The 23,988-nt window shown below is 40.3% G+C and overlaps 1 protein-coding gene across 7 annotated transcripts in view; it reads left to right on the top strand.

Moving 5' to 3' along the window:
- LOC125324274 (myosin VIIA and Rab interacting protein) overlaps nt 1–23,988 on the top strand; it is a 214,648-nt gene that overhangs the window by 157,581 nt on the left and 33,079 nt on the right. For 3 of the 7 annotated variants that reach the window (XM_048299967.1, XM_048299935.1, XM_048299945.1), the window contains exons 4-10: nt 2,878–3,014; nt 4,690–4,773; nt 5,392–5,489; nt 5,813–5,893; nt 7,453–7,602; nt 19,850–20,027; nt 20,920–21,009. In XM_048299967.1, coding sequence (XP_048155924.1) covers nt 2,878–3,014; nt 4,690–4,773; nt 5,392–5,489; nt 5,813–5,893; nt 7,453–7,602; nt 19,850–20,027; nt 20,920–21,009 — 818 coding nt within the window. The remainder of the gene's footprint in view (nt 1–2,877; nt 3,015–4,689; nt 4,774–5,391; nt 5,490–5,812; nt 5,894–7,452; nt 7,603–19,849; nt 20,028–20,919; nt 21,010–23,988) is intronic. The other 4 variants (XM_048299959.1, XM_048299971.1, XM_048299936.1 and 1 more) reach the window with 3 other exon arrangements.

The raw sequence follows: 23,988 nt of genomic DNA, 5'->3' as shown, positions 1-23,988 counted from the left end.
CATTGTAATCTGTTATAAAACATGTTCAGGACCTAGGCATAGATTTGGAGTTGTTGGTAGCTCTCCAGCTCATAGGAGGGAAGCATGAGATGATTAGATTACTAACAAAGTGTTAATCCCACAGCAACAAGGAAATCTGAAAAAAAAAAAAAAAGAAAGAAGAAAATCCTTGTGTTTACACCAGATTAACTACTACGAAGAGGAAAGCATCTCCTTTCATGGTTGCTTTGAGATGTATAATCTCTATCCTTTTGACTCTTCCAAAGTCCACATATGGAATATGTTATCATTACTAATAAAAAACCTGTTTTAGTTGCAAAGCATTCTCACCTCATCAAGAAATCAGTTCTGTTAGCTTTCTGCTTTTATACAAAAAGTATTTCTCAAACCCAGAAAAACTTGATGACACAGGGAAAAAGATGAGGAAACAAGCTTGCAGTGAATCACATCTTTTGTTTTCCCAAGCTGCCAGGTCAACATTCATAACTGGCTGTCTTAACTCACACAGATTGTCCAAAGACAGGTGACTCTATTTTATCTTGTCACTCAGTCTGAATATTAAGAACTGTGTCTACTTGGCTTCCAAGATGACAAGTTTAGCGTTTTGAGGTAGTGTAGCTGAGGTTACTTGGTAAACATGCTGAGGGATTTAGTAGGGATCTTCAAAGCCCTAAAACAATGTATTTGAGGACTCCCAGTGCTGTGAGTCCCCCAGTGGTGATGGTGCTGCAATACTTTTCTGTGGACAGCTTGTAGAATGCTGCATTCACTGGGCAGAAGAGCATCCCTTCTGGTCAGTACCTCCTGCTAAGCCAGTTCCAACCCAGTCATGCAGTTTTATCCTTCATAATGATTGTGACTGTGCTATTGACTGAAATCTTACCCTGTCAGACTCTGTAGGAACTCAGTGGACAAAAGTGAGTAAAATTCAGCAAGCGGAAGACATAGTATTCTGATGCAGTTTACATGAGAGCAAGTGCTTCCTGCCTATAAAGAAGGCAGGTTCTCAAAATGCCAAAGAGTTACAGGTTTGGGAGAGAAATGTTCCTCCATTGAGATTCATCACTTTGCCAGCAGTGAAGCAGTAGTCAGTGGGTCAGGTCTTGAACAGGCATCATAACAGATGTCTTGGTGGCAGCATTTTGGGAATTCAGAAACCGTGTACTTCACAGACAGACCAAGGCATCCTTCCCGCTGCTTGTGCTTGTGTACATCTGTGCACCACATGTAAGGACGTTTTCAAAAAAAAGCCACAAAAGGATTTTTGCCCTTGTCACATGTTAGTGATATTTGTATAGTGGTGAATATTGGAACTAATCAGCCTCCTGGGATCCACAATTAGGCTTGGGATATTATGGTGCAAATAGATATTAATGGGCTAATATTCTTACATTCTCTGTAAATATCTCTTCTGCATCTACTTGCTGAGACAGAATGCAGAAAAAATAGACTTCTGTTCCATTATGTGCTTTTTCTTCAGTTGTCTTCTGTAGAGCAGCTAATGTAACTTTAAGGGTTCACAGTTTGAATACGATAGGCTTCATTGATTTTTAATTTCCCACTGCTAGTGTTTGCTTCTAAGCACTTTCCAGTGATGACAGACAAGTGGACTATATCATGATGTTCTGCTTTTCATGAAGTGGATGTTCCTTTTTATCAGTATACTGAAACTTAAAACGTCTGGATTCAGACTGGAAACACATAGTTGAACCCCCAGGCTCAGCATGTTTGTTTGTTTGTTACTATTTCCTGAGGTATGGTGCTGAGTAAGAGCTACATTGCCAGTCTGTCAGTAGGTGACAAAACAAAAATCATGCATTGTCACTTGCCTTGCAATTCACAAAGAACAATCCAGAGTCCCTGAAGGAAAATTTAAAGGTGACAGTGAGACTGTCATTCTATTTTGTTTTTCACACGTGGCCCCAGGTTTAAAAAGTGGAGTTAAATCATCTAAATATGTTCAAGTCTGGAAATGCTGAGGGTCCAGCACTCCTGATGGCAACATCATTTCTTTGGAGTTCATATATTGACACTGAACACTGACATTAGCCTTTTGTTCTCACAAATCTGCTGTTAAGAATAAATCAGCTTGAATTTATAGGTGGAACCCTAGGATCCAGCCCCAGTGACACCCTCAGTAGGAAATGTACAGGTCTGCGGTGGATTACCCTGCAGTCACCTGAGGTGGATGTTGCCTGGGAATATGGCACAGGTTCTCTCCATGCACTGCTGAAGGAACAGGTGAAGCAAGTTGCCACATGCCACACTGGAAAAAATACAGAGCTTGCCGGATCTCGCAGTTTTATAAAGTATCTGAGCTCTGGGGACAAATCCGTTAAGACGAATTATTGTTGTCAGTGATGCTTCCTGTGAAAAGTGAGAAACCAAACTGCAGCTCATTCTGCTTTGAGGTCTTCTGATTAGGCTTTGTCTACTCTAATGTTTTCCACAAATAAGAGCAGTGATGTATGTTTATGTAAATGGAGGGGGTTTACGGCACACTGATGGGCTTGTGTTCTTACATTATCTGTAAATCTGTGTAAATGAAGGCTATTTTTAAGTCCTGTGCTGTTCCAAGGCTTGTTTGTATTTTACAAGAGGTAGTAGTGTGAGCATTATAATGTAAAAGGGGAGATCACCTTGTCTGATAGTACCAAAAACCAAATAAACCCTTGAGTAATATGAAGAAGATACTTACTTACCACTTAACCTGTTGGGTTTTTTCTTGCCTTCGTATACCAGACACTTGCAAAGTACAAACAATAAAGAAGTATTCAGGAATTAATAGGTTTGTGATCTGAGGTCTAAAATATTTTTTTTTCCACATTCATTTGTTGTAGAATCATTCCAAATGTGTGGTTTATCTTTCTGTTTTAGGCTCCTAAGGACCCAGTCTCTGGATTGGTATTATAATAATGTCAAAAGCCGCTTTAAGTGCTTTGGAAGTGCCAAGGTCCTGAAGAACTTGTACAAGAAGCATAGACTGGAGAGTGGAGTTTGTCCTGATGCGATAGGTAAGAACAGCTGTCTTGATTTCTTGTAAGATTTATTCTTATCTACTTTAACACACAAGCTGAGACAATGGAAATTCTGAGACTATTTCAAGAGAGATTTTTTTAACACAGTTTTCTTTTTTGCAAAAGAAATATCTCAGTGGAGAAAGAAAAGGATGAAGTGTCTAGAGAGCTATTTAAGAATTCAAACAATGTTTAATTGTAATTATGTCACTGATACAGAAGAACTGTCTATAAAGTAAATTGCAGTTTGTATTCTAGCTTGTGTCCCAACATTTATCACAGTTCTGAGTAGTCAATGAGTGAGAAAATAATTTTGCTTTCAACATTTGACCATAGGCATATTTCTGTGGTGTTTGAAGCAAAATTTGATTAACATGAGATACATTCAGTATCCAAGTTGGCGAAAATTGAGATTTCCGTACTTAGAGTTTTGCATGCTTAAGGATCTGAAACTGGGTACATTTTATTTTTGTATCGATGTTTGTAAATAGGTAAAAGATACTGATAAAGTATTGACATCAACCTTTTAAGTGAAGGCATATTTCTCCCCTAACTATGCTGTTCTAATGCCCCACCCCATAAGAAGAGTGATTGGAGATAGAAAATGGAATTGAAGAAGTAGAGCTTGGTGTCATACTGGCAACTTCAGCAAATACTTAAAACACATCTAGCTGAATATTTACATTTCACTGGATTTATTGGACCAGATAATTTACTATTGTAATTCTTTCAAAATTTGTACAGAGACTAATTTTTCTATAGTCCTTACTTTGTTTTTTCCTGAAAATACATAGGATGGTATGTAGACTTTCTAGTCCTGAGTGGAAATTTTAGGTGTTTATTATGAAAATTGACGTAAAAGCTTCTAGGGAGAAGCGACCTATTCACTAAATTGTCCTTTATCAGTCTTTTTCCTTTTTCATTATCAAGTTCATATTTCTTGAAAAGATTCCTTAACGACTGAGAACAAATATGTATGAGGACAAGCAAATCTGTTTCAGTTAGGGCAGAAGAGGGACAATGGAGGTAAAAACTGTGGCAGTGGATGCTTCCAAAGTTTCTTATGATGTATTGCTTTTATTTAAACCGTAGTCTCAGTGAATGGGTGCTTGAATGGAAGTGTGAACGATGCAGTGATGAGTTGCAGTGGCATGTGCGCTCTGGGTGAGACCTTTCTAAGGAAGGCCTTGGAGTCTAAATGTCATTGCTAACTTTCTTCTACTCTCTGGTGTGACTGTTACGTAAACCTTTTGTTCCCTTTGAAGATAAATACTAGTATGCATCTCTGGGTTTTGCCTTGTTTATACAGCATTGCCCTTTAACATGTAGAATCTATTTCTACCCCAAATGTCATAGTAAAAGCAGATTCTCAGTATTTAACTTCTACCATGTAAGTTTTATGCCTAGTAGCATCTTCATCTCTTTTTTACTGTAGTAATAGTTTTTCCATTCAAAATGAATGAGAGGTCTTTGATATAAAAGCAGTCATGTTTTGTATGAAAGGTGATGCAGTCATTCTTTATCCAACAGCAACAGCTAGGAGGAATTTTCCAGTTATCCCTCATTGTGTGTGCAATTCCACCATATCTTGAGTGAATATTCTAATCTAATAATGCCTCTGTTGTTAATGGGTACTTCTTACAATAACACATGATTCTGTCTTTCTTTTTAGCAGAAGAAAGTTTGTATGAAGGAAGCTTTGAGAATGAGGGAAGCATTTGTGGCAGTGACTCTACATTCTACCAACAGACAGAAGGTATGCTGCTAAAAACTCTGATTAAAAAGCAGTCCTTACACTTTCAATTACTGGACAAGTAGCTTAGAGTGCTGGTAAGTCTTGTCCACAGATCCAACAACATTTTGGCTGAACCATTCAGCAAGACACTAGAAGTCTTTCGCTTACCATGCTGTGATATCTTTCTTCAGCATTACACCTACTACATGCCATTTCTAGTGTGATTTTCTTAATGTTCAGTTTTTGTTACTTCTTTCCCATTTCTTTTTCTATGCTCATATATTTTTTTCATTCTCTTTCTTATATTTTGTTGTTCCTGCTTATAAGAACTTTACAAAATTCCTTTCAATTATTCCCTCCAAACTATTTTGCTACAGTCTAAAATAAGCAACATAAAAATACTAAATGTTTTATTGTATCTAAGATTTACGTTAAAGAAGAAACTTAGAGATTGCAACAGATTTCTCCGTCTGAAGTTTTTCATTTTACTGTGCATAATTATGGATTGAGGAAATAACTTTTTCATGAACAATATAAGTTTTGAATGTGTGTCCAGAATATGAGTTTGAATTTTGCAGGTCATTATGCAAAATGTGAATAGATAAAGTACATGGTGGTTTTATCTTATTCTTCATCTAGGACACAGCATGATGGATACCCTTGCTGTGGCCTTACGTGTTGCCGAGGAAGCAGTGGAAGAAGCTATTTCTAAGGCAGAGACCTACAGTGACAGCCTGGTAACACTTTCCAAAAAAATGTGTTAATTTACATAAGAGAATCATGTTTCTTTTAATATGGGTAGTGGTACAAACCAAGTAGATAAAAACATGAAAAAGTAGTGACTATCTCATGATATATCTAAAGGGTTGGGCATGGGTTTTATTAACTGGTATCCAAGATGCACATTGCATTTCAGAAGGTGATATGCACTTGGAGTGCCTGTAAGTTCCTTCCCACAATGCCAATAGGGCATATTACCCATTTCCAAATCTATACATTTTCTGTGGGAAGGCTGTTTTTATGTGATTTTAGCAAATAACAGATAGCCATTTTCATGCAGGACAAGCAGAATGAAGCTTGTTACTTGCAGGAGCACAAGGAGGACCTCATAGAAGAGCTGGCCACAACCATTGTGCAGAAGGTATGGCATGCTTATTTTCCCTAGCCTGTTTAATAGCCAAATCACAATGTTTTGCAGCTCAAACTCAGCTAACAACAAAAAGGATGACACCAACGTAGAAAGTAAAGTAAATGGACTATGGCAGTATAGGCTTCATCAGCGATGTCTGACAGAGATCAGTTTATAAGTAAGATCAATCCAGTGCCTAACCTGATGCTGTACATGCTCAGAGCTGAGCGGTGTCACTCCCTGAGGTTTGTGATGTCTTTTCTTGGAAGGGAAGGCCCTTACCTGATGGAATTTTACATCTTTATTTCACAACGTTTTCTAGAGGCATGACTCTTGACCATATACATCACTTCCCAAAAGACATAAAGTTTGCCAGTGTAAAGAAGTGTGACTTCTGACCGTACCCTCTACTGAACCCTGCATCTGCAACATGTTCAAAGAAAACATCAATCATTAACACAGAATTCTCTTAATGATGCTGTGAGAGAGACACTCAAAAAATCACAGAACCCTTGGTGTGTCTGATTTCTGTGGCTTTTCACGTAAAGCTCAATCTTCTCCCTGCAAAGCTCACAGTTGGCAGAATGAAAGTGGAGGGCTAGTGGGAAAAAATACCCCTTGAGTTTGTCTGGACAAGTAAGTAAGGCAAGATGAGCATGAACAGAGCACTGTTAAGCTCCTGTGATCGGTAAAGTAACCACTCTGCTAAGTTAGTCTCCTTCCATGTGAAATAAGCTAGATGCCACATCTTTGGATGGGCTGTGGCATTTAACAGCCGCATGTGGATCACACACCAAAAGAGGAACATGTTGTTTATAAGGCTGTCAAGAAAAGCCGGAAGAGCAGCAGCTCACTGGAAAATAATCTGCCTTCTTTTTTAATGGTGATGTTTGAATATCAATTCTGTTTATCAGGTCTTTCATTGTCCAGAGCCTATCTCAGCCAAGCTTGAATTGCTACCATTTTTGTCAAGAGCTGCCTAACAAAATCTTTTATGCCATAGTATAATGTTCTGTAGATATTTTATTTTATTTTATTTGAGTTGTGGAAATGAAGTGTAGCAGGATGTAATCTGTCAGTGTAGGGAGACATGATCGATCTCTATCTTAAGATGGTGTAGATTTTCAAGAATAAAAATAGTGTCTAGAGACCTTAGACCTCATTGTTTTCACTAGAATTTGTCTGCGTGTCATGGGAGCCTTTGAAATTCCCCTCATATCTAGTATTTTATGTTTCTTGGCAAAAAGTCTTGTCTGAGAAAATACTTGACAGTTAGATGCTGCTGAAGTGTTACTGTAGCAACAGGTTTCTATGTTTGTGTAATTCACCTCTGGTATTCCTACAGGCAGTATTATATATTGTATCAATGCTTATGTGCCTGCAAGCAGTAGGACTTCAGCTGAGAAATCCTTGCATGAGCTACAGCAAGAGCAAAGGGAAAGTCAAATGTTTCTCCTGGGGAGCTTGCCTTGAGACAGGGTTCATCTAAATCTTCTCCATACGGCTCAGACAGTATTTTCCGAGCAGCACGTTTCTGTCCCCTCCCACCCCGTTTTTCCCCTACCCTGCAGATTATAAAGAAGCAGAAGAGCAAACCCGGGCAGGCCGAGGCCGACTTGGAATGGCCGCCCTCACGGAGCAGCGGCCTGGCATCCATCGCCGTCTCGGATCAGAGCATGCTGACCTTCCCAGGGAGCCGCAGGGGGTCCTACACCTTGTGGGTGAGTGGCACAGCACAACTATCCGTGTTTTCTGGTACACAAAAACAGAAGGTTGCAGTCATGGATACGTATACTTGCTGTCTGGAATGGTATGTAGAGACTTGCAGAGAACAAGCATTAATTCTATGTCTGGCCACACTGTCACTCAGTTGCATGCTTTCCTCGCCCCCCATGGGCCTTGGAAGTACATCACAGACATTGCGTTGTTCTGGTGAGTGTGTTGGGGAGGGCTCAGTTTGTGGTATGAGCAGTCTCACTGTTTGATTTGAATGCTAACAGGACTCAATGCCTCAGTGTTTATTCCTCAGAACAGTTTTTCTGCTCACTTAACTTTTATGTATGTCTTTGCTGAGGGTTATATATTCTTTTGTATAAAGTTAGGTTTCTGTAATGTTTCTTTTTCTCCTTAGCCATCTTACAGAAAACAGCCACTACCAGCAACAAGAAAGTAAACCCAGCTGCAGAGCACCATTTATGTCTTACACTAAAGAGTGTTTCCTCCTTCCACTTACTTCTCAGCACGATGTCTTTAGCTCCTGATATAAAGCTGAAAAAAATCTGACAAGCTGCATTAGTAAAAGTTTTAAAAGAGCAGCGAGTAAAAAGAAATTAAAATAAGCTGTAGGCTTGGACCAGCACTTTGACAATCAGAGAGGAAAGACAGCGACAGATGAGTTAGTTCCAGTGCATTTTGACACTGTGGTTTAAGCTGCTGCTCCAAGTGCCCTGCTGCTGTGCCAGTAACTGCCTCTCCCCCACTAAGCAGAACCATCAGAACTGAACGTGGGCTATGTCCTAGTTCCCAGCTAAGTTTGCTCACTTACACTCCCAGTGAGAACAGATTTATGCCAGAATATTGACTGTGTGCCAGAATTGCTGAGATACAGACTCGCATCCTAGTCTTCTACCTATTTGCAGAATGAAGGGGTACTGCCTGTAATGTGCTGCTGTTAATAAGTGATCAGAAGTCAGGGTGAGCATGACTTAAGTGCTTTGCTCTGTCGCTCCTAGGCAAGTTGCTTGTGGAATATAAAAGCCAGGAGAGAGAGAGTTAATTTTGCGTCTGACTCAAATGAGTTTTCTTCCTTAAGTTTAAGGACAGGACTCGGATGAAAATGCTGTTCAAATCCTCAGTCATTATACCAGAAGCCTGCTCTGCATTTGGAGAGTTAAGCTTGATCTCAACACATTTTGAAATTCTCTTCTGAAGTAACAATTTAGTCCTGATTTTTTTGCCAGAGGGAGGCTCATTGGTTTGAGTAATAGTAGACTTTGTGAAAAACACTGGAGAAACAGAAATGTCACACTAAGGTGTGAACAACTTCAGAACCTCTGTAGCCATCAGTCAGTACTAGAGATCCAGATGTGTACAGTATTTTATAAGGACTCTACCTCTGTACAGGGTCTTTTGCCACATTTGTCACCATTTGTTCCAATTGTCTTCCCACAGTGCTTTAAGGAACATGAATGAATCTGGCCATCTGTTGTGCGGTTTCATCTCTCCCATAAATTTAGTTTCTGCCTTTTGATTTGCTAGGGTTGTGTTATTCTGTTCTTTTCTCCTTTGTGGTGTGTATGTGTTTATTTTTGCTTTGAATAGAGGAGAATTTTGTTAGTATGACCAGACACCCTCGTAAAGGAAGTATAGCTACAGTCATTCCCATAGCTAAGATAGTTGCAGTTATGTTAGGCTATTAGATAGCAGAATTAAAGTCACAAAATCTGGGCCTGCTGGAAAGTCTACTGAGAGGCAATTTGTGCAGAGCAAATGCAGACCACTTACAGCCTTCTTGATTGTCCTCAACAGTGCTGAAACAACTCAACTTCCTCCTCCTGAGCTTGCTTTCCATTCCACTTTGTTTTCATTCAGCTACAAATGGGAAGCATGCATCTGTCAGTAGATCTACAGGACTAAACCACATTCTCTTCTGTATGTCATGCAGGAAAGTTATCTTTTCTGCCAAAAGAATTGCAATTTTTTTTTCTTTTCGAAACAAATCTTAACTTCTACAGAAGCTGGCAGAGAGGCCTTATGCCCATTCCAGGCAAAACTCCTTACTGCCTCCCAGGAACTCTTGAGTGCAAGTCTGTAACAGCAAATCTTCCTGGATTTCACTACAATAAGTTAAGTTTTCTTAGTTCCTAACTGATGACATTAGGTTGACAAAAAAACTCAAGCTCTTGATTTGAGTATATACATCCTAACACTGAGCTGTGTGATGGCTTAGTTTGGGCAGAGATCTGCCTGTAATGAAAAAGACCTTTACACGCCACAGCTAGCAAGGGGTCTGCTGCAACAGATTTATTAGCACAGGTGTTCCTACTGCAACCAAGGTTTTGGTAGACAGACAGTGGCCACAACAATCCCAAGGGAAGGAAGAAGAGAAACAAGTTTTCATTTTTTCCTATCAAAGCTGTCCAAGGACACTATTACTGTGTCAGAGTTACGTGTGTGAACCTGTTTCCCAATAAAGGTTATTTAACTAGAACTTCCCCTGTTCAAGTATGTCTTTGGTACCAGGCTAACAAATTAGCAGAGGCAGGGTAGATTAAATAAAAGGAAAGAAGAAACATTATTAAGAGAAAGACAGACGTACAGGGTAAAGGGAGGTAAGGATAGCAAATCCTGAGGCAGTCAGAATTGCATAATTTAAAAGTGAAAATTTATCTTGGAGCAAATATTTTTATTTGTCTTCTGTGCACAACATCATACATGTGCTTTTGCTAGCACAATGAAACTAGTAATATATAACACAGGGCAATTGCATGCTGTAACACTGGCCTTTAGAAACCCATATTTATTACTGCATTGCATTTTATTGCCAAAGTTACTTGCTTACAGTGTCAGGGGGTGCTGTAATAATCCCAGATATCACCTTGTGGTTTCACCTGCCAAGCAATTTCTCTTTTTATCTCAGCTATTTGTGTGCAGCTCATCCATATCAGCCAGAAACTACCAGTGGTCTCTGGAAGCCCTGCCTTACCTCCATGCTCATCCAAAACCACTTGCTTTGAAAAACTAATTAAATATGATAAACTTCCCCACTTCCTCCCCTACTATTGACTGCTTAACTGCAGTACTATGGTGTGCTAGTAGCTATAGACATTGTCTTTTCCCTTTTTTTCCCTCTCAGATTTTTTTGAGATCCCTTGCCCAGGCTAAAAATAGTGAAACAGGGCTGAATATTTTATTTCCTCATTTCATAAAAAGAGATGGATGGCACCATCTGTTTCTCATTACCAGTAAGCAAAGGCTGTGCAGTGTTGGGTTAGGAGAAGTACAGAGCAATGGGTGGATGTTTCTGTGCTCTCTCAGTCCAGTTTGCCCGCCATACATCACTGCCAGCCAGAGAGCAAATGACCAGTTGGCATATTGTATCCCATTTAAACATTGATGGAGTGAAGGCACCCTGGTGTGTTTTAAGTGCTGTATTAGTGGTCTTTATTTTACAGCATAAAGATTGCATATACAAACAGAAGCTCATCCATAATTTATAGCATATGAAACAGCTAGGGATATAGGGAAAAGGAGGATTTCATTAAATACACATTATGATGCACCTCAGGGGAAGCAGAAATATACTGGTTAAGCTAATTATAAGGTCCACAGTGTACTGACAGTTGTTTATTTTTTCCTTTTTTTTTTTTTTCTCCTTTTGATTTGTTTTAAAGAGAAGGAAGGTTCTACGAGCCTGAGGTCTAACACTGCTTTGGAAATCCTTGGAGGTTTTGCAGCTGCTCTGTACATTTTTAGGTTTGTCTCAAACAACAGTACTTGAAGAAAACCTTTTTGAGGAGGAATCCTGTTCAGCAGTCATGCAGCACAGTGGGAGAGTGATTTCAGATGAGGGAGGCATAGCACTGCAGGAAGCTGATACCAGCTGCCGTCAGTTCCTACCTGCCAATGACTGCATCAGAAACATCATGTTTATGTCATAATTAATAAATGTGTCGTGCTGGAGGGAAGATGGAGCTTTTTACTTTTATGCAGGAGCTGGCATCAGAAGGTTGCATGGTGTGTATTGCTGGGACCTGCTTCCAATGAGGCAGGTGTGCATTCACCCAGAAGCCCATCAGCTGGATCCCGATGGGTCATTTGCTGTATTGTTTCCTTTGAAAGAAGTCAACTGCAGCACCATCTTCTTTGCACAAAATGGGATAGAACAGTACATTTCGAGATGGAAAAGCACTTGGTGCTCTAAAAATAATGTCTCTTTTTCATTAATATTCATTATTGGAAGATCCAACTTTCCCTAAGTGCTTTCCAGGTTAAAGATAATACTGGCATCTGCTGACTCCGCAGGTGACACTGTAACATTGTAATCTGGTCGGTTTCCCTCCTTCCACTGCTGCAGGATAGGATACAACTAGTCTGTGATTCTGACTCAGCAAATAGTGCCAGTTTTTAAGGCTCAGGTCGCTAAGTAATCAGTAAAAGGCTAAACATGACAGCATTGTCCTTTTAAAGTTGTTTGTGTAGCTTGAGTTTGTACTTCTTCTTGAGATGTATCTCTAGCATAAAATTACTGATTTTTGGTTTCACATACTATCCATGCACTTGACAAACTTCCAAGAAGACAGTTTTCGATGCTAGGTACATGATCAAGCCCATGCAGGCCTACATTCAGCTGCATTGCACTTAGTGTCAGCAAACCAAGATAGGTTTTAAGGCATGAAAGAGAGTAGGAGAAAGGACAAAGAAGGGTGGTCATTGTATAATGTCGTTTTCCAAATAATTAAGGTTGTTCTTGCAGGTTTATTTTGTTTTAAAGATTCTATCTTAATACATTCCTGGGTATCACAGAATTTTCAGATCTCACTTAAAACCTGTGATGCTCAGAGCTGGGCTGCCTGACAAACCTTGCTTTATTTTTAGATTAAATCAGGGTGTGTATTGCCAGAGGAAGAAGTAAATAAACACAGAACACTTAAGGCTTCCTCTGGTGTTTGAGTAGGAGATACAGTGATTCTGTCTGATTGGGTGAGTGCTGTGCGGAGCACAGCTTTGTAGATGAGGGTCAGAACAGGACATGAAAGGTTGCACAGGGAACTGACACACCTAGAGATGGATAAAAAAAGAATAGTTGTGTTTAGTGAAGAATATTGACTTGAAAAAAATGGTGTGTTTATGTGTAAGGCTGCAATTAGACCTGAGATGCAAGTGCCAACTCACCTCCTCCCCCTACCCTCTTAAACACAAGCACGCTTCCAGAGAGGTGTGCTAGTAGCAGAGTAAAATCCTGCTGTCCTACACCAGAACCAGGGATCTGGCTTTTGCTGTTGCTCAGCTTTCTCTTCTGTAAGTAAAGTGGCAATACTGTCATCACAGATACTAACTGAGCTCTCGGTGTCTTCAAACTGGGAAGCGTCTTCCCTCTTTGTTCTTAGTTTCATTTGTTCGGGTTTTTTCAGATGTCATACAATACTCAAAGTGTGGGAGGAGGGAAGAAGAATGGGCTGTGGGTGAACATGTGAGGAGCAGTAATGGCTAAATGCACAAGGATCCCTTGTAAAGGCACTGCCTGGATTTCATTTGCCTTGGTATATCTAGTCTCTATTCCACAAACTTCAACAGACTTGTTCACGTAAATCCATTACGTCGATCAAACTATGATATTTTATGCTCCTAGCACTTTCCTGAATTGTTAACCCCGTAAGTACAATAAAAGGATGTTTACACTCATATTCTAGAATCAGTATGAAATATCCATTATTGCTAGTTTACAAATTCCTTGCAAACAAAGCAGTAGCACTTTCACATGTGGGGCCAGCTTTTTTTTCCTTTTTTTACACTATAGGTGATGCTGTAGAGCTACTGGCATGCCTACCAGCAATGGGTTTGTTGAGGAATATGCTCTTGTGTCTCTACCTTTACAACCCTTCTCTCCATCTGCATAATCAAGGTCAGCTGATCCGAACTGAACCAAAATAAATGTGCACCCAAATGTGGCTCCACATATTACTACACAGCTGTGCAATTCATCCTGCTGACAGTCCCATTCCTGATTAGCTAATCATTATTTCTGTAGTCTTTTTAAAGGAACAGTGCTTCTAAGGGCATCAGATGTCTAAGAGGCCATAAGAAGGATGGAAACAATCCAGTGCAGCCAGGATGTGTCTGTCACTAGTGAACAAAAAGCTAGCTTGGGCAGACCCTAGGAAGACTATTCTAAGTATATTCTACGGGTTTTGCAAGAGAGGGACCAGTCATATTTGCTTTATCCTAGCCTGCTGTTCAAGGGTTTGCCCTGATGGCTGGGGTATCCACAAGGGGTGGTTAGGAGGGAATTTTCTTTCAACTGAGTGTGAAAATCTTTTATTCATCTGCCTGTTCTTGCCCTTTCTCAGAAGGTTGTTAACAGATCCTTTGCCACATACAAGATTAACTAAGGAACAGATGCTTGAAACCCTTGGTATTTCACTCCCACTGCTAGTTGTCTGGAGTGCATACATTTAAGCAGAGTGAAAATCACTTCCAGGATAAATAGGCTGTGGCAGAGTGGCTCCATTTGCAAGCTCATACTGTCTCCTTCCTGGTGTGGGAGTTTTCTTACCAAAGGATGCCTGAGCTGTTGATGCCTAGGGACTGCTACTGTATTTGCTACCAGACCTCCTGGTTCTGTGAATTGATTATATTCACAGAGCACAGCTGAGAGGGGGATTTGCTGCACCACTGGCAGGCATAGCTGCAGAATTTGCAAGGGAGGAGAGGGGATCGATAAGGTTGCATTTGAGTCATCTGAGTTTATGTGTCAGTTCTAGGTCGCTTCCCTGAATAAACAAGGTGGTCCTCAAAGCCCAGCTTAACAGCTGCGACTCAGGTCAGAGCTTGCACAGCACAGGATTCTGCTGCTCAAATCCAGAGGTACCTGCCCTCAGCACTGGTGTTGAGGTCCTTGTGCCTGCAAAGGCTCCTACAGTGGTGACCCTGCAGCTGCCTTGTGGCACCCGGGGTTCTCAGTCCCTCCTGAACCTGGGAGAGTCCTTGATCTATTTCAAACAACTGTTTGAATCACTGTTGAAATCACTGTTTTATGACTTACACCAAACTGAAGCATAATGTAAGGGTGGGAACAGGGTGAAATAGGAGGGAAGTGAGGGGAAAAAACATGCATGATCCACTTGTGAAGTCCTATCAGATGCTTTTGGGACCTATTTTGAATTTACATTTTGGCTTTTCTTTAGGAGAAGGAGGAACTACCCATACTTTTTCATCTGTTGAGGAATAATGTAGTGCAAAATCTTAATGTTGTCTCTCTAAACAATATGCATACATATAAGGAAGTTGTTGAAGGTAAAGAATCTATAGATTATCAACGTTAGATTCAATATTCATTATTGTGGTTTATAAAGTTGTTCTTTTGGTTACTTTTTTTTATTTATTCAGTGTTCAGAAGAGTGAACTTGAAAATTTTTATTGATAGCAGATGGAATATTTATATTTGTTAAGTAATGGAAGATGGGATTACTTTTTATTCACTCCTTCCTTCTTTAATCTTCAGAAACCACTTTGTCTTCTTTTTTATTTCTTTATTTAAGGCCATCAATGAATTAGATTATTCCTTTTAGTTCCAGGTCAGTAAAAAATGAAGGCTGAGTTCTCTCCATCCAGACATTATAAACTATGCAACAGAAATCCCTGAAGAGGGATTTTTAAAAAAAGGACAATAATGTGCCTGGAATTGTAGCAAACATCTCACGGGACGTGCCACTAGGCAGGATTTGGTGGGGAACTCATCTAACTCAGGTGTTTGGAAATGCCTGTCAGTACCCCAACTATATTTTGTGAGCCGTGCTGCATTGCCCAGCGCTCCAGCAGGCAGCACCTGCCTCTGTGGGGTGTGTGCAGAGCCCAGCAAATGATCCGCGGGGCCGCAGTGCCATCTGGTGATGCACCAATTCACTGCAGAAACCAGCAGTGTCCGACTGAAAACTTACAGGGCAGCCTTGTCTTTCACAACACATAAATACACCTAAAATAGTACTTGGCAAATGGGTTGTGGGTTTTTTCGCTGAGGAAACAGAACTTCTGGTTAGGAAATATGCCAGGTATCTTTAGCTCCTTTCTTAACATCTCAGGTCTTTATAAACCAAAACCAAAGTTCCTACATGCCTGCCTTTTGAAAATTGTATCTAGGCTCCTGTATTTTTTTGGATACTTTTGGTTCTTCTGCCCCGAGATCTTGCTGCAGTCCAAGCATATAGACAATCGATAAAGCTTGAGGGATGTGGTTCCTTCATTTGGTCAGTAAAAATCCCTTGTTCCAAAGCAAACCAATCCAAGAGCCTGTTAGGGCAGCTGGCCTTACCTCCAGTACTTCCATGCATCCATTCACAGGGAAACTACATGGAGCCAGGCAGGCTTCTCAATCCTGTTCCCTTATTTTCAGTGTTTTGCTTCCCATACAAATATCCCCAGGAGAAAGATGTCCACTATGGATCTACAGATGGGCTGTTATCTCTGTGAAGAAAGGAGGCACCGATACAGCACAGTAATGTGTGCTTCTGCTGCCTGCACAGGTCAGTGCAGCAGTGAAATCAGCCCACAGGGAAGTAGGATGTAGCCCATGCTGCAGCCGTAGGGCTTTGGAGTTATCGGTGCTGGCTGAGTTTAAGTGGATGCACGTGCCAGCCAAGATTAGGGCTCTTGCTGTGTAACCTCACACCAAATAACTAACTTTTTAGTTTGTTCTTTATTTGCAAAAACAACAAAAGGAGGTCCTGGGGTCGTTTGCATTTCAGGTAGAGTCATGAGTCAGGCTGCTAATTGATTGGAGATAAAATTGTAGACAAACATTTGCTTTTGTGCTCTGAAAAATACAGTCAACTTAGACTGGTTTGTTCTCACACCAGGATATGTCTCTGTCCTGTTCCTACACCAAACTTGGCTATTGACACTCCTTTTTTATGTCATTATCATTGCTACCAGTGATTTGAACTGCTCAGGAATGAATGTTTATGGTTTCTTTCCACCCCTGCTTGTCTGAGGAAAACACAATTCTACTGCCAGCCCTATCTAAAACTAACTTTCAAAACAAGAAATAACCTAATCCTCTACTTTTATTTATTCTTCTGAATTGGAGCTTATGACAACATTGGCACTTCTTGATCATTTCAGTCTCTCCAGGTACAAGAACTACAGAGAATTGCAAATATAGTAGTGAAGGGTGCAAGTTCAACAGCATCTTCCTTTTTCAGGGTCTAAATGCAGGGGTGCAGCCAAGCTATTTTATCATGCCATTGCTTTTCTCTCCTTGAGTCTTCTGTGACATTGAACCATCCTCAGTGAGAAAAGGTGGCACTTCTAGTAGAGCAGAGCAGTCCAAGACAGATTTTGTCCAAAATTCACATAAAGTGTAGAAAAATAATGAGGATGGCCTCAAGCCAAGCTTTGGAGGCACCAAAAGCTTTGCCCGTTGCTGTATTTCAACTGGATTTCCTGGGAGTAGTTCCTGCCTAATACCAATTTCCTGCTCCACAGAGACCTTGCAGAAACTGTGGAGAGCAGTTGCCCTCTGATCTGACCCAAAAGTTTTAGCACACAATTTCAAAAAATCAGCTTTTTGCTAGGTAAGCTTGTTTGGTTGAGCTTATTTCAGATCCTAAGCTACTACACCACATGGGACTGTGTCCACTTTCTTTTCTGTGCTTCCTTGGTTTTCAGCTCTTTTTATCCTTCAGGCTGTTCATCTTCTCCTTTTTAAATCCTCCAAGCTGTTGTGTCTCTCCTAGTCCTTCTGAAAGCTTTATCTGCCCTATAGTACTGATGCACCTGAGCTGGCTTTAAATTGCTCGGGCACTGCTGGCTGCAGCTTTGCTGCCAAAGCATCAGCCTGGGGCAAGAGTGCCCAGCTCCTTCAGGAGGTTTCACAGCCCATGCCAAGTTCTGTGTTGTCAGGGTTAAGCTGCTGGCAGGTCTTAGGTGAGTTGAGAGCAAAGAGCAGACGCTGCCATCACTTCGATGGCATCACTTTACTGTGATGTTGGTGAAATGGTGAGTAGGCACACGAGAGGCTGCCATTTAAACAAAACAGGAAAGCTGTCAAACACACAGATTTTACATAACAAGAAAAGCATGTTACTCTCATTGTCAGTGTCCAGGTTATCATTTTACAGACTATTTAAGCTCTTCCTGATATTCTTCTTCTTAAAGATCCAGTTCTTTGAGTAATAAGGGAAAATAGATACTACTGGTTGAACTGTAGGGTATTCCTTCTTCTGGGTCTTCTGGGTCTCTTACCTCTCTTGTTTGCTATATGTACATGGAAAAAGAATGTGCCCTGAGAGAATATTCATGGTACTGTGAAGACAGTGACAGCCACAACAGCTTGCTGCTTCCAGTATATAACAGCTTTCCCACAAAGATTTCAAAAGATGTGTCAGACACCGGACCTAATTTATTGAAAACATGGCAAGTTTTGTAGTTCTAGCTTTACAATGAAGTGAAGTGAACCACAACAGGGTTAAATCTTGTTACAGTTCAGGTGGCAAATTTGTGGCAGAGCTCTTTATATTGTCCACATATCCTGCCAGGATGAAATCAAACTTCATGAGCAAATTTCCTGTAGTGAAACAATTTATGTACCTGTGTGCATTGCATTAAATTATTTTATTTTATTACTTTTTCAGGGTTAAGAAGGATTCAGATGATCTTGATCAATGAAAGATCTAGTTCAAGGTTTGGAACAGACTAAATATACACTTGAATATAGCTGGCTTGTAAAAGTGATGCACCTGAAAGATTCCCTGTAGTAAAATTGCTTTGAGCGTGTTGTGAATAGTTTATATCACTAAATTTAAAAGGAAACACTCCAATGCATCATATTAGGACCTGTGTCTTTGTATGGACAAGATTAACAAAGTTGTGCAGTCATTGTAGTTATAGAAAATATTTGATTCTAGGGCAATAATTCTGGCTTTTCTTCATGAATTCAGAAGCCAAGCTAAACCCTTATGCTTAACTGTGTTTCCTTTTACTGCTGAGCCAAGGATACAGAAAGATTTGCAGTTAATTAAATCTTCTGGCATAGTACATGGGTCCCACAGAGGAGCATTTCAGATGAGAGGAGGTGCAGCCAGAAAGTGGTGTAAGTGTGGCTTTCAAGCCAGCAGGGCTCCCAGCAATGCTTGTGCTGTCCTGGGAATTGAAGGACCTTGAAAATAACTGAAAGTCAAGTTCTCCTTTACCTCACCTGCACCAGTGCAAAGCAGACCTCTGATACAGGCAAAGACTGGCCCTTTTGAGAGTAACAGATTTAGTTAATTATTTGTCATTTGAACATCAGTAAAAATGTACAAGGATTTGAGAGTGCCAACTTGGCCTGTGCAAAGCAGCTGAGCCACTTGAAAACCTGGCATATGCAGTCTTCTACTGACTCTGCAGGAAAGGCAACTCAACTCAAGCTCTGTAGCTTTGTTTCTAGAACTACGTATGTGATTTGATATGCAGGAGTGAGTTCTCCTGAAATCAGCTGGACACTGTCAGCTTTCACAGCTTCTTAAAAAAGGCGAAATTTAAATGTGTCTTCTGCAACTGACTGACTTCTCTGTGCCTAGGTCAAAACTAAAATGTCTGATCTATTTATGTGGAACCAAAGGAAAGTTCCTTCTCAGTAGAAGTCAGGGCTGATTAACAATCACAACAGTATTTTACCTTATTGTACCTTGAAATGTGACCCTCCTAGAACTAAATAGATGTGCAATTGTAGGCTATGTTGACTTCATTAATAAGACTGCATAAAACTGCTCAGCATATTGGGTGTTATGTCTGTATGTCCTAGCAAACAGAATTCTGCATTAAAATCAGTTGAGTTGTATATCTATTTCTGGGGAACAGGCTGTTTGTTTGCTTTTTTTTTAATTTTTAACTTCTGCAAATTGTTACACCAGATGGCCTGTTGAGCCAACAATAGATCATCATGTCTCACCACAATGGGATCCCTTTCTGTCTAACTTGAGTCAAAGCACTTAGTTCTCACCAAGCACATTCCAAACAACTTCACCTTAATTATTTCTCTCCATCTGGTCCATGGTAGTATAAACAATTTCCTGCTACTTTGCATAGCATCAGAAATGCACATAAATAAGCAATCTAATGCTGGAACAATTCTTTTGAATACATTAAATCCTATTTGTGATGGTAGCAGATCCCACACTCCATGAGTTACTGAATACTAATTATGGTAAAGGGTTGGATAATTAACTACTTTTATTTTTAAATTAAACTCTTTGATTTTTAATCCCACAGAGGTCTCAGTCTGCATTCTCCCTGGCTAGCGAAGATACGGCCAGTAAAGGACAAGACCTTGCGTCGTCTGTGACCGAGGCTCTTCGGAGGCAGCAAAAGGGACAGTCCAGGAAGCAGAAGGAACGCAAGCTCTCTGCATTACCCAGCTGGAAGAGTGTAGACAGGCTAAATGAAACAAGTAAATATTTCTAGTACGAATAAGATTCTTTTTTTGGTTCTCACTCACATGGAATAAATACGACTTAAAGCAAGGACCTTCTCGAGGGTGTTTTTGCTGACCTCTGTGCTTTCAGAGGTCACATATAAAATGTATATTTGATGTTGCTGTGTCACAATTTCATTGGGCTATGTCATTGCTTATTTTAACTTTCTTTAAAAAAAATTATTCAAAATTTGGTTCTCTGTGAAGCTGATTTTGGATTGTTACAAAATTTAGGCAACTACTTCAGATACATTTCAGAGCTTCAAAGATGCAAGAGCCCAAGGGCCCTTCTTTGTCATTGGTAATCTGTCCTCCAGTTGAAGGGGTTTGCAGCTGCTCATTGTATCCCTTCTGTGGCACAGGGTGACTTTTCATGAGGTTACATAGTGAGCCAACCATTGAAATAATTCACATTTAGAATTCCTTCTTGCAACTTTATTTTCAACCCTGATGAATTCGCGGTGCAGTGTTCTGTGCAGCCCTACTCACTGGTGCTTCCAGACTAGTTTGAGGAAGTTGTATGAGTAGGAACTTCACAGAGCAGCAGCTTCCCTCAATCTGACCTCTGTCATCATGCATTATGTATGGCTGTAAATATGGATGATGGATGGTGAGCAGCTTTCCAAGTCAGCTCCATTCCTGAATCAGCACCCTGAGATAGGATGCAATTCCCTGGTTACTTCTAGATGACATAGAGACAGGTTGTCATTGAAGATACCAATGTGTATAAGTATCTGAAGGGAGGGTGTCAGAGGATGGAGCCAGGCTCTGCTCAGTGGTGCCAAGCAATAGAACAAAAGACAACAGGCAGAAACTGATGCACAGGAAGTTCCACCTGGATATGAGACAGAACTTCTTCATTATGCAGGTGACCAAGCACTGGAACAGGTTGCCCAGAGATGCTGTGAAGTCCCATTCACTGAAGATACTCAAGAACCTGGATGCAATCCATGTGCAGGTTGGTTGGACCAGCTGACCTACTGTGGTCCCTTCCAACCTAACTCTTTCTGTGCTTTTGCAATTGTGGCTCCTGCTCTTGGGGTGGTCCTGTTTCCATTGCCTCTGTCGTTCTGGCTGAAGCATTTGTGAGGCCACAAGAGTGTAGCACCAGGCAACTCCCCCACCAAAGAGTTGGTTAGTTTTTACCCCTACAGCTGCACAAGGGGAAGAGCTGAACTCGTTGCAGCAGCATTCCCTGGCTCCAAGTGTTGTCATCCCATGACAGAATCTGCTTGTTCTTGCTTCTTCTCTTGTAGCAGCTGTAGAACCCATCTGACCCCTGTAGCACATTGGTTCATTAAGCTGTACAAGCAGAAAACTTCTCTTTTGTGGGGTGAGTTCACTGGTGCTGTAACTCCCACAGCTGCCTCTCTACACACTGGCAAGCAGAAGCAGTCAAATGTGTGTTTGGGTTTGGTGGGGACCTGGGATCGGGGCTGCCCATCTGTTCAATTTGTTTATCTGTACTGCCAGTTGATAACTGGGGAGACTGAAATGTAGACAATTTCAATACTTCTCCTCCCCCCTGAAAGAAATTCTTCTTAAAGTAGTACTAAAATCTGATGTAACCAAGTATGCATTACTCTCTGAATTTTTTAATCAACCTACTGTCAGAAGTGGTTTTCTCCTGGGCATCTTAGTGGAAGGTCTATTTTCAGTAAAGCAGTTAATTTGGTGCTTAAATTTAAGAACCCACTTGAATCCCGTTGCATTCAACTGTTGAGCAATTTAGTATTTAACAATGCTTAACCATAGCAGAACAACAAATTGACCCAGTTTCTTTTCAGGTGCTCTACTCAGAGATTTTTTCCGCTTCTTTCATCTGAAAACCACATTTGTGCTGAAATTGTGGTGCCTATTGAACTAATAGTAAATAGCTGATTGTGCTAATATCTGCAAACATGGTCTCACCTATGCAGTAATAAACAGCTTTGTATTATGATACAGAAAACGAGAAATCTCAACCAAGAGTTTGGTGTAGTTCACAATTAGTTTTGGTTACAGTTCATATTGGTTTAAATGGTGACTCAAGAGCCAAATTATGATACTGGCTTTTTTCCCCCCTTTATCAATAGTCTTAAAATGACACTTCTTAAATCTTTTTTTCCTTTTCACATGGATGAATTATAGCTTATGCCCAAACAATTGTGTGCGGAATCCAAAGTAAGTGACTTTGTTTTGAAAAATCAGGAAGGGAGCCCTTGACATTGTAGAAGCTGGGATAAAACTGAGTTGGCTTTCTGCATATAGAGTTCTCAGTGGCTTTCTACCCTGTTTGGCCCTCTAAGATGTAATCAACTTCTATCCTGTCCTTTTTTCAGTTAACTGAGGTTGGTTGACTGATTCTCATGTGGTTAAATGTGGTGTTGTTAAACAGAATAAGGGGGGTTATGGTTTGGGGTCGAAAAGAAGTTTGTGGCTCCCCATTACATTTGTGTAATGTGGTGCAGTTGAATTCAGTTCCTGTTGGAGATTTATATCCTGCAGAGCTGTTGGCTTTGTTTGAAGGAACAATGTTTTAAGGGAAGTTCTTTCTCTCAAGAGAACCTTATACTTAGATTAGTGAGTATAGTTGGGAAAAGTGAACAAGCGGAAGTTTCTTATGCTTGATAGCTTGTTTGGGTTTTTTTCTCCAAAATCAGAGGTTACAATAAAGAATTATTAGTCCTACTTACACACCTGACTTCAGTTACAGCCTTGGTTGGTCACTGCTACAAGAGAACTAGTATTATTTCGATTTCCTTTTAAGCGGGAGTAAGAATTGTATTTTCTCAAGTTCTCTGAATTGACTTAAAACTTAGTAAGTGAAAACAAGCCAGAAGGATTCAAATGAGTAAGAAATGCAAAAGCTGTCATAAAACTCTCATAGCCCCTAAGTTCAATTACCATGTAATTTTTGTTTTGTTTTTTGTGGGGGTGTCAAAATGCCTAATTATATTCTACAACAGACCCAGATATTACTGTGTCCACTTGAAAATAGTGATGTTCTGCTTACCTTTTGAGAAAACTAATGGTTTATGTTAAGTATTTCTATAGGTTTCTGAAAATAACAAATTTGAACCCATGGAAGGACTCCATAAGTCTGAAAAGTTCATTCAGTAGGCTGGATTACCGTGTAAATCCATGGCATTATATATTTGTTCAAGTGCTGAAGAAGGCAAAGTCGTCACACATCCATATTTCCCATGAGGGAAATTTTCAGTTTTGATTGGAAATTAAATCTAAATTTAGAGGAAATGCAATTCTCAGAGTTATGAGAGTTATACAGCATTTTCTGACCATATTTATGACTTTTTTTGATTTTTGTGTTGGAGTTGTACAACTTACTCTGAAAATGTGGAAGGATACAAGAGAAGCAGTGCTTGTGTCAGACAGAAGGCTCATTTGGTATTTTGTCTGGGGTACAACAACAGCAGCAACAGCAGCCATAAGCAAGAGTCTAGGAGATATTAGGACAAAGCAAGTATTTTTCATACTGCCTTTGAGTAGGCTCTGAACCTCTAGAACTTTCAACTTAATGACTATCTCAGCTAGAAGTGTTTTTCTGTATTTAGTAAATTTTAGTGGATTTCTCCTCCATGTTCACAGCCATCTCTGTTTTATCACACATAATTTCAAGCATCCAGGAGAACCTTAGGCAAAACGCCCTTAGGTTTGGTATGCATTGCATCCCACTCCTTTCTTTTGTTTGTTTAGAACCTTGTTTTCTCTAGCTTCACTTCATGCTTTCTAGTAGTTAGGTTGGAGGAGATTCCCCCATCTCTTTTAGCATGTATTCTCTCAGTCTTCTCTCCTCCAGATGGCAGAGCTCTGGCTTACTTAATCATTCCTTGAATGGACACCATTTCAGAACCTGGTACAACCTTTGTTGCTCTTCTCGGATTCCTTTTCTGTCTTTCCTCTTCAACATGAGGGACCAGAATTGCACACAGAATCA

This window comes from Corvus hawaiiensis, chromosome 1 (genome assembly GCF_020740725.1).
Source record: "Corvus hawaiiensis isolate bCorHaw1 chromosome 1, bCorHaw1.pri.cur, whole genome shotgun sequence".
Classification (NCBI taxonomy): domain Eukaryota; kingdom Metazoa; phylum Chordata; class Aves; order Passeriformes; family Corvidae; genus Corvus; species Corvus hawaiiensis.
The sequence above is the reverse complement of the archived record's forward strand: the minus strand, read 5'-3'. Positions and strand labels throughout refer to the sequence as shown.